The sequence below is a fragment of the Balearica regulorum genome, chromosome 3 (assembly GCF_011004875.1).
Source record: "Balearica regulorum gibbericeps isolate bBalReg1 chromosome 3, bBalReg1.pri, whole genome shotgun sequence".
Lineage (NCBI taxonomy): Eukaryota > Metazoa > Chordata > Aves > Gruiformes > Gruidae > Balearica > Balearica regulorum.
This window is the reverse complement of record NC_046186.1, coordinates 113,119,229-113,129,189: the sequence shown is the minus strand read 5'-3', so window position 1 is coordinate 113,129,189 and position 9,961 is coordinate 113,119,229. Positions and strand designations below refer to the sequence as shown.

Genomic DNA, 9,961 nt, shown 5'->3' with positions numbered 1-9,961 from the left:
TGGCGCCTTCCGTGCTCCGCCCCGGGCTCGGCCCCCCCACACCTCCCCCCGCGCTGCGCCGGCCCCGCGGCCGGGCACGATATGGCGGCGCCCGAAGAGGCTGGGGGCGGAGGGGGAGGGTGGAGGCGGCTCGTACCGGCAGCCCTCCTCCTTCGCCCCGGGACTACAACACCCACAGTGCCCCGCGGCGGCGGCGGCGCTTCCGGGTGGCGGCGGGGGCTCCCCGGCGCCGCGCCCAGTGGATGGCGGTGGCGCGGAGCATGGGGCCAGAGCGGGTGTGTCCCGAGGAGCCGGGGCCGCCGGAGGTTCCCGACGGCACGGCGGGCTGGAGCGGCGACGAAGAAGAGGAAGAGGAGGAAGAAGAGGAAGGCGGCGGTGGCGGCGGGTACTTGTACCAGCCGCTGAGCCAGGAGCCGGAGCAGGGCCCCGGCGAGGCGGGCCTCCCTGCCGCCCCGGCGGGCTGCGCTGATGTGGGCCCCGGCCTGCAGGAGCGGCTGCAGGTACCGCCCAGTGCCTCCCGCCGGGCCGGGCCGGGCCGGGCTGGGGGGAGACCCGGCGGGGGCGGGGGGGACGCGGTCCCGGGTGTGGGGGAACGGGCTCCACCCCCGCTGCGCGGCTTTCCCTGCAGATGCTGAGGCTGCACCTGCCCGACCCGCCGGCAGACAGCGAGGAGGAGGATGAGGCAGCGGCAGAGGAAGGCGCCGCGGCTCAGAGCAGCCGCAGTTCCATCCCCATGGATGCAGGTAATGGCATCTCCGGCCGGGCCCTCCCGGCCCCCCTGTTCGGGGAGCCCAGGGGTCTCAAGTCCTCTCTGTTCCTAGAGCATGTGGAGCTGGTGAAGAGGACGATGGCCAGCGTGAAGCTTCCCACCTTGGGCATCCCCACCTGGGCCAGCCAGATCTCGGAGGACCAGTGGAAGGACGTGGTGCAGCGCACACTGCAGGCCCGGCAGAGCCTCGGCAGCCCCAGGCCTGAGTGGAAGTGAGGGGCAAGCTGTGGCGCGGGGGCTGCTAACCCCAGCCCTTCCTCCGCTGTGCAGGTGAGGCATGCACCCGCTACCTCAGAGCTGGGGGGTGACGGGACTTGCCAGCATCAACCTTCCAGTTTCTCCCACTGACATTGTCCCACTTCCCTTCCTGCTCCTCTTTTCCTGGTTCTGGCTGGCGTGTGAGTTGCTGTGATGTCCTTGTGTTGGCTTCCTCTGCCGCTGAGGAGCCCAACCAGTTTCCATACCTCTGTGTGTGTGTGTGTGTGGAGGGTGAGGGCTTGGTCGGCTTTGCCCAGCTCCCCTCGGGACAAACACTGGAATTGTCCCTGTGCTGTCAGTGCTCTCCATGCCAGGGCACCTCCTCCCAGGACAGGGGCTGTGTGTTGGAACATCAAAGGTGGAGTCCAATGTGTCTTTCCAAGAGATCGGTTTTATTTAGTTCTGTACATACAGGGACATCTGTACAAAATCCAACACTTTCATACTATGTAATGCTCTACTGAAAATAAAGTACACCATATGTACATATGAACTGTAAGCAGCTTAATACTTGTGTCCAGGGGGTGAATGCAGTAGTTAGTTTTGCTTGTTCCCTCGGGAGGAGGGAGCCAGGTGAAGTGGAAGAGGCAGCTCCAGTTCTGTCCATTTGGCTGATGTGGGGAAAGGCGTAGGCAGAAATGAGCAGCACTAACGCTAGAAACCAAGTGTTGAGCAAGGGGCAGCTGTAGCGTGGCAGACACAGGTCTGCGTAAGAGCAGTATGTGTAGTGGAGAGGGTGAACACACTCTCCCCCTTTCTCACATGGTCCCCTTCTTAGATGTCCAGGACACTGGAATGAATAGGCAGCAAACTAATGACAATGTGAAGGTACTAAGCGTTAAGTTCCCTGACCCAGAACAAGACACACAAAGCTATGAGAACATCGAAGCCGTACAGCACGTAGTCGTGATGCGTTACAGTCCTGCCCTTGCATGTGGCACAACCCCAGCAGCATTCCTTCAGCCACGCTTAGGGACCGCTGGCAGAGACAGACCATCTGCAGGACAGCAAGAGCCTCTGCACACCAGAAGTCTCTGTTCCTTCTGCAGAAGGGCAGAACAGCCTGCAGCAGGGAAAGGCAGCCACTGCCTAGCAGCAAGGAGGCTCGAGCAAGGGCACGCGTATACTGTAGCACTCTAAAAAATGAGGTGGCAGCTTATAACATGATGCTAAACAGACGAGTTGGAAAGCCTGTACTGCAATGGGAAGAAACATTCTTCCCAGCTCGAGCCCTGCTGCGGGTGGCGGCTGGCAGTCCTCGTCTCCACTGTGCTCCGAGACGCCTGCTGCTCCTGTGTGCCATCCAGCATCACCCAGTGCATGTCTACATGCTGTGCCAGGCGTGAGGTAATTGATCGGCAGCTGACCATGAGCTTGGACTAATGTTTAAAATAAGCAATAACCTCCCTGAGGTGTTTCGTAAGTCTCCTGATGAACTGGCCCATTGCATGAAGCAGAGGGGAGGCGGGGTCCTGCGTGACTGTGGGTGATCTCGCACATACTCACGCTTGCCAGCTGCTCCTAAGAGATGGTGGCATGCCTAACGAGGGCCAAACTGAAAGAGCGCTAAACAGGGCAGGGGGTACAGGATACACAGGGGAAAAAACCAGCTTAGTTTGGGTTGAAGGAAAGATGTGCTGCAAACCAGCAGTAAGATTAGAGGGAATGAACCTCTGATCTGGGAATGGTGTAATGGTGAGGACAAGCAGATACACTAGGACCTTCTGCAACCTTTCTGCATCCCATGATGCTGCAAAGCAGCGTCAGACTAGCACCCACGCCATTAAGTTCCCTGCACTATTGCAAACCCACTTAAGCTTATGTGTCAAGAAAGCAAGCGCAGGAGGTAAGAAGCAAGGAAGACTCCCTTTTCTATCACAAGCCAGCCTCTCTGAGGTGGCACCTTGGCCTGGCACCGAATCTGCACCACGAAAGGTAGGGGAGAAAGCTGGATCACAGTAGCACCCAAGTGCTGTGCAACCCCCTGGGCTATCAGCAAGTGCGCTCTAAATGCTAAATTAGCACAACAAGTCCCTGATGCACCGTATGATAACTAACAAGGGCCTCGGGCCACAGCAGGTGCCAAAGTAACAGGGCAAGGCGAACTTTGCTCAGAGCACCCACGGAAGCAATTCAGCAGTAGCACCTAGCCATTGATCATAAAGAGGAGACAACCGAATATTCAGAAACTCAGCCTGGCCCCATAACACATATCCATTGCTTCCGCTAGCTTGCAGAAATGACTTTAGCAGCACAAGCTTCCTAGAAATCCTGGCCACTGCAGAGCTAAGGATGGGATACAGCGACAAAGGGAGAGCTGCAGTATTTTAATTGAACAGGTAGAGGAAGAAAGCAGAAGCCAGTAGCTGACACCTGCTACAAAGCGGGAAGTTAATTCTGGGCCCACAATTAACCCAAGACACTGGGATGGAGACGAGTCAGCACAGACCAACACAAACAGCTGAAGGAATTCACTTTCCCACAAGAGAGCTTCTAAGGATGCTCTAAAGGGAGGGCTGCAATAGTATGTAGTGCTTGCACCCAGCTTTACTGGGGGTGGCGAAGCACTGAACCCCCACTCCACTGACAGGGCAACAGAACAAGGGGCTTCAAGCAAAAGAAAGGTGGAAGTGAACATCTCCGCTGGATGTAAGACCCTCCAGCTGCAGAGCTGCACCCAGGGCGGAGAGGCAGCAGAGCCCCCACAAACTCTGCCACACGCTCCTGCCCCAAGCTCGGCCTGACCTCTGACTGCCGCAGGGCTTGGCTGCAGAGGCAGCGTGGGGGCAGGCATGGCGGAGATGGGCACTTGGGGCTTGTAGCAGCATGCTGAGCCACGCGCGGTAGTCTCTGGCCAACGCAGAGCCTCTGTTGCATGGCAGCAAGGCTCTGGCTCCCAGGCAGAGTGAGAACCAGGCGGCAGCTGGAAATGAAGCGACTCCTGCCTGGGCTGATACAATCGCAGGTCAGGCAGGCTCCCTTCACGCACACCTAAGGTGGAAAAGCAGGAGGAAGGAGGAAAAGCAGGAGGACATGACAGTGGTGAGATACAAGTTATAATGTAAAACCAGATCTACCCTGGAGGGATGCGGATGGAGTGGAGGACAGGCACAGCTCACCATGTTCATTCCTTATTTATACATGAGAACCAAGTGCATTTCCGTGACCCCTGGGGGAAAGGGATGGGGCAGAGCTTCTCGGGCCAGCTCCTGAGCCCGTCAGAGAGCCTCCTGGCTTGAGGTGAGAAACTCTTCTGCTCTCTTGTGGGCCTCCAGGGCTTTTATAGTGTAGACGTCCTGAGGAAGCTCAGATTTCCGGCGCAGCAAAACTTTCTCCTTCTTAATGTCTTTCAGCATCTACAGACAAACCAAAGGAGTCAGGGATCAGTAGCAAAACCCTTCACTTCCCCCAGCCTCCCCGTTCTCTGACTCCAACTGCTCTAGGATATGCTGGCTGACACCACAGCATGCTGCAGAACAAGCTGAGAGCCAAACACAGACCAAAAGGACACAAAAAAGTCCCACTCGCAATTTGTCCAGAGTGGGAAGGTTAGATAAACTCCACTCTTCAGACTACAGGTTGATCTCTAACAATCAGGGATGAGAGAAGGGGCATTTACCCTCAGAACACTTGGAAAGAGCCAGTTCTGGCTGCTGGACCCTGGACTGACTACGCTGATGTCCTGGCTGGTCTGAGAGTAATTGTGGAAGGACCCTTGTCACCTACGCACCTGCACAGCCTCCGTCTCCACTGTTTTCTTCAGTAGCTGTATATCTTCTGCAGTTGGGGTCTCCGTTTCCATACAGCAGACAGGAGGCAATGATGGAGGTGCGTAATACATGGGGTACTGCAGACAAGACAGACAGCTGGAGACACAGACGCCATGCAACACCAAGCCTTCTCCCCCAGCATCCTAACACAGCATGGCACGCTTCTTCTAGCCACCCTCTCTGGCACCCGCAAAGGTAGCAGAAGGTACACAGACAGGAAAGGAGCATCTTCTCCTACCCATTCCTACCTCTGCCCTCTGAGCCATAGCACACTGCATGTGCAGCCACAGCTGAGAGAGGAGTCCATAAACTTGTACATGCTCTCTACAAAGCATTACTTAGAGATCAGTGCTATAGAGGGCCAGGCTGGTAAAACACTGCCAGCATCCCCAAGACGCTGTGTTTTGGGACGGACAGGCCACCGCTGCAGCTGTGTGCGCAGGACTGAGATCAGGTGCTAGAGCCTGCTCTCACGAGCTGAGGAAGCATGTCAAGACCCCCAGCATATTCTTGTCTCATTCATCCTAGGTCCTCCTGTTACCCACCTGGGGGTTCAGCCGGGCCAGCTCCTCTATTTTCTGCCACATTTCTTCTCGTTCCTTCATCCTGAACCTTCCCCTGCAGAGAGAATGCAAGTATGAACTCCCAGGGAGAGTTCAGCTTTTGCTCACAGGAAGACAAAAGCAAAAGAGAGCAGGCAAGGGGAAGAGCTGCTCTGTCCTTCAGAGACCCCTAATTCTAACTACAGGTGAGATGTAGCAAGAAGAGGGCACACACTGCAGCTAGCAGGAGGCAGGCAGGCACACTCCTCGCTCACCTCAGAGCACAGGGTGGCAGCACTGGGCTGCACAGGTACTTTTTCCATGACTTCGTGCTACGGGAGTGGACCAGAGCGACTGGTTTCTGCAGTAAAGCAATAACACCAGTTTGGATGTCGAACACATGTTTTCCTGGTGCCTGGATGTAGAGGGAAAAACTGCCATTTCCAAAAGAGCTGGGGCTCAACTGCCCACAGTTCCCCCTCTCTCTGGCCATAACACACCAGAGCGCTGCCCGAACCCCCAAGCACAGCTCTTGAACTTGGCACGGATTTTGGCACAGACCTTAAGTGACCATTCAACGTGGCCACCTGTAAATCCCAGGGCAGTGAACGTTCCCTGCAAACAGAGGTGAGCATCCACCACTCCTCATTATTCTCTCCTACATTTTAAAAATCTGCACTAAAATCTCTGCTTTATTTCTGATTTTAACTAACTATCTGGCTTTCATCCCAGCTACCGGTCTCTCTAGTGCCCTATCTATCCATGCTAAGGAAGTTGTCATACTGTGTAATCACCTCACACTCTTGAAATACATATAAGAAAGGAAGCTAAAAATGAGAATGAAGCTGCCAATCATTCAAGCAGCAGACTACTCCATCAGAGAACACAGGGTCAAAAAAAACCCCAACAAAACAAACCCCAAATGAACAACCCACACCTCATTCTCTGACAGAGCTCTGGAAATCTCTGTAGGGGACTGTGACCAGGAGGTAGCACTGATCTTCCCTAGCTCTTACTGTCTCATCCCTAATTTCTCCAGAATTCTTTCTAATGTCTGGTAAACAGAAACATACATATTACTCCAATCTTGCCACTGGAAATGTAGAGCAATATGTCTGTCTACGAAGTCCCTCACATCATGAAGGCCACTGCCCCACCAAAGCAATGTCTACTTTGCTGGTATCATGTCTACCGCCATGCTATGTAAGGGTGTAACAAAGCTCATTTTGTTGGGCTGGAGTACATCCCATTACTGGTCTGGTACACAAGAGCCAAGGGCACTCATCCAGTCATTCTGCTCCATGCATCTCTACCACCAGTTCTTTCCTTTCAGATCACCAAAGCAGTCTGAATAGCATCAGGGAAGCCCTCCATTCCTCATCGCACTTTGAGATCCACCAGTTCATCCATCATGTGCTTAGCTGATATTGCAAAAGACCACTTTGCAAAGAGAATACCTGGTCTGACAAAGAGCAGTGCTTCTAAAAATGTAAAAGCTTTATGCCTGTGATCACTCTTTTCAGCCAAACAAGTATTTCCAAAGAATGAAACACAGTTTGATCTTTGTTTTAATGACACATTGACTTAACTGCAGTATTACAGCTGTCCAACATCCCTCTATAGGGGAAGCTCCCTCCCAATCTCATCAATCAGCCTGGCTTTACCTCCTACACTAGGACATTTCCATTGCAGTTTATCTGAAAGTGTCACTCATCCATGTGAGTCTGTAAGAACCCTACCTTTCTAAACAGCAATGCCTCACAGGACAGCACTGAGTCTACAGGAGCAGCACCCCCAGCCCTGCTTTCTAGGGGATGTGCACCTCATCAACACCCTTCATTCCTGACTCCATTATGACCAGTATGAGAAAGCCACTGACAGGACATTTGGAAAAGAAGAGCTATATTGGGAGGTATCTTCTCCTCCTGCTGCTTTGGCCTATGCAGGAGGAGACAAGGTACCAGCTACCAGAGAGATGTCAGATGTCAGGGTGGCCCCAGGGCATGCTGACACCACACTTCTTGAACAGCAGTGTTCAAAGCAATTGCACTTTTACAGAACGGCATGTTCAGGACAAGACACTATCTATCTGCCACAGCCTCCCCACTGTTTTCTGAAGGGTCCTGATAATTCAAACAGCTTCAAGATGCCTGGGGAGATTAGTAAGGCACAGTCAGTCCATCTGCACTGAACAGTAGAGAGCCTCCCTGCATGTCCCGGGGAGAGTCTGTCCCTCCATCACCAGCCTTGGCTGCAGCTGCACAGCCAGGGGTGCAGCAGTGACAGGCCTGAGCTGGCACGTCACTTGTAGGCATGGTAACTAAAGATATGGCTAAGCCTTTTCTGAGCAGGCCTCTCAACATCTGGTTACAGTCTAATTGTGTACCTACAAGCTCTCTCCTTTTCACTGTTTCACATTTACTGGCTTTGTTCACATGTGCGGTCCTTCCCACACGTGCTATTTTCTGCACAAGGGCTCTAGCAGCTCATTGGGAAAACACTTTGTAGGTCTCTCTTCCTTTTTCTGTCTACGCTGAAGAAGCCTCAGCATTTCAAACTTGTCAGTCTCACTGAGTAAGGTCGAGGTCCTGTGGAAAAAGCAAGGCATCACACAGATAAAGGTCAAGCTTGCATTACAGTGATCCAGCCAGCATTCCCACAGGCAGCCTTCGGCACACTGCTTTACTCCAGAGGGACTCGACATCACAGACTCACAGGTTTTTATTAGAAAAAAACAGTACTATTTCTATTCATTTTAAGCCTCTGTGTTCGAAAAGAAAACGGGAATTGACTGCAATGCCATATTACTGTTCACCGACAGGCATGGTCTGCAGTCAGCTCTGCCAGGGAGGCAGCAGAAATGAGCTGTGGATGCAGCATGTCTCCTCCACTGGAAGGGAGGCAACAGGACCTGCTGCCCAGAACAGGTTGCAGCACTCTGCAGAAAAAACAACAGGTAGGGGACGTGCAGGAATGGCACCCCAAACTCCAAGGCAGACTCTTCAGTCTTGTTCCACTGGGGAGATACCACTAACAGCACTTTCTCCTGCCTGTGAAACATGCTTTTTCTAACCCCGTTCATTCTAGCAACGGCTTATTCTATTACACTTCAGAACATGCAGCCACAGAGTCAAGTGCACATGGATTTGCTTATATTTTAAAGACATGGAGGGAAAAGATAACATTTTCACAATGGGCTTAAGCAAAGGACTCAGGCACACTGCTCTAGTAAACCCAGGTTTCTAATCCATCTTCCCAAGTGCATGCTCTCTTCCCCTACCGTTGTCCTACATCCTGTCCATTTCCAGGCCCCTTGCCCAACAAACCCCGATCTCCTCACTTCTCCTCCTCTAATTTCTTCCCTTTACCTATCCCATTTCTACTATCTGTTGACATTAAGAATAACACTACCTCCACCACCCCAACCCAACTCTTCACTGTACCTCTGCTCAAAGTCTGTACCTCCTTTCTACCCTCTGTGCCCAGACAAGCTGTTCTTCCCCCACCAGCCTGCTGTCCTACTCCATTCCCTTCTGCCACCGATTTCCCTTTCTAGTTGTTTCCCAGCCCGTCCCTACAGACCTTTCACAACATTCTCTCCCAACTCTAGCATCCCTTCAGAGGGGGACCTTTTCACACTTGTCAAGCCAGGAGCAGCTGCTAATGCTGTACTAGTGACAGCAGAGTTGAGTGTTCTTGTTTTCGCCCCTCCTTAGCTGGGTCCCTCTGGCAGGGAAATCCCACTTAGCTGAGGAATTGTATCATGCTTACTGTAGGTAAATTCATCTCAGATTCAGCTGCTAAATGACATTTTTACATCCCGCCCACTAAGCTTTCCATTGACGTTTTACCAAATTTGGTTATCTAGGAGAGCAAAAGGTATATCCTTGATAAAAACCCAACACAAGGTTTTCTGAAGCATAATTAGGTAGAGAGGCACTAGAGGAAAAAAAAAACATCTTAACATGAGCAGAAAACAGTGCAGCTCTACCCATCCATTTCTTGGACAGCTCTGAGCTGCTTTGTTGACCTTTTCCAGAACAATCCTCCATCAGCCACACACCAAATGGGAACAGTCGCTCTCAACAGGTCAGCATGGGTAGAAGCTAAACAGGTAGAAAAAGCTCCTGATGGAAACACAAAGTAGATCTCATAGTAAATGTGCTGTCACTGTGACTTAAAATATATGTGCAGACATCTGTGGGCTTCACAAATGCCCTAGAATGGAAAAAAAAAATCTTGCTTGCTCCCAATTTAGATGTTAACAAAACCTTAATTTCTCCATATGCAGGCTACCCATCCCCAAGCTCTGATTCATATCTCGACTTTGTTACTTACTACTACTTCACAAAACAACTGAATGTATCCCAGAGCTCCCCACTGCCAGCAAGGGTTATTCTTGCTCTCCCCACCACCACTCTTGTGGCAGCCCTGGCTCATCCAGGAATGAGAAGCACTATTTTATATCACTAAGTCAGCAGAAAACAGACCGGCAGGGGTGACGGGGAGGGGGACAGGCAGGGAAAGAAGCTTCCTTCTAACTTACTGAACTGAAAAAGTGGAGTTTTCTCCTCTTTACAGCATCATGGCACAGGTACTTGCTCAGCTCAGATTTTACCCCC

At 52.3% G+C, this 9,961-nt stretch overlaps 2 protein-coding genes across 5 annotated transcripts in view; one reads left to right on the top strand and one right to left on the bottom strand.

Annotated features, from left to right (window-relative positions):
- Positions 1–65: 65 nt before the first annotated feature.
- Positions 66–1,520, top strand: MEA1 (male-enhanced antigen 1). The gene is made up of 3 exons (XM_075749547.1): positions 66–500; positions 629–743; positions 822–1,520. The coding sequence occupies exons 1-3, from the start codon at positions 243–245 to the stop codon at positions 983–985; spliced, it is 537 nt and encodes a 178-aa protein (XP_075605662.1). The 5' UTR covers positions 66–242; the 3' UTR covers positions 986–1,520.
- The window catches only part of PPP2R5D (protein phosphatase 2 regulatory subunit B'delta), a 31,022-nt gene continuing 22,459 nt past the window's right edge, over positions 1,399–9,961 (bottom strand). For all 4 annotated transcript variants that reach the window (XM_075749536.1, XM_075749537.1, XM_075749538.1 and 1 more), the window contains exons 14-16: positions 5,343–5,415; positions 4,758–4,874; positions 1,399–4,383 (exon numbers count right to left, since the gene is read on the bottom strand). In XM_075749536.1, the coding sequence (XP_075605651.1) occupies positions 4,246–4,383; positions 4,758–4,874; positions 5,343–5,415 (328 nt within the window). In that variant the 3' untranslated portion in view covers positions 1,399–4,245. The remainder of the gene's footprint in view (positions 4,384–4,757; positions 4,875–5,342; positions 5,416–9,961) is intronic.

What these genes read in the sequence shown, in the direction of transcription:
- MEA1 (XM_075749547.1), top strand. Translation starts at nt 243, where the DNA reads ATGGCGGTGGCGCGGAGCATGGGGCCAGAGCGGGTGTGTCCCGAGGAG. An exon ending in GCCTGCAGGAGCGGCTGCAG is followed by an intron (nt 501 to 628) that starts GTACCGCCCAGT and finishes CTTTCCCTGCAG; the next exon opens with ATGCTGAGGCTGCACCTGCC. An exon ending in TTCCATCCCCATGGATGCAG is followed by an intron (nt 744 to 821) that starts GTAATGGCATCT and finishes CTCTGTTCCTAG; the next exon opens with AGCATGTGGAGCTGGTGAAG.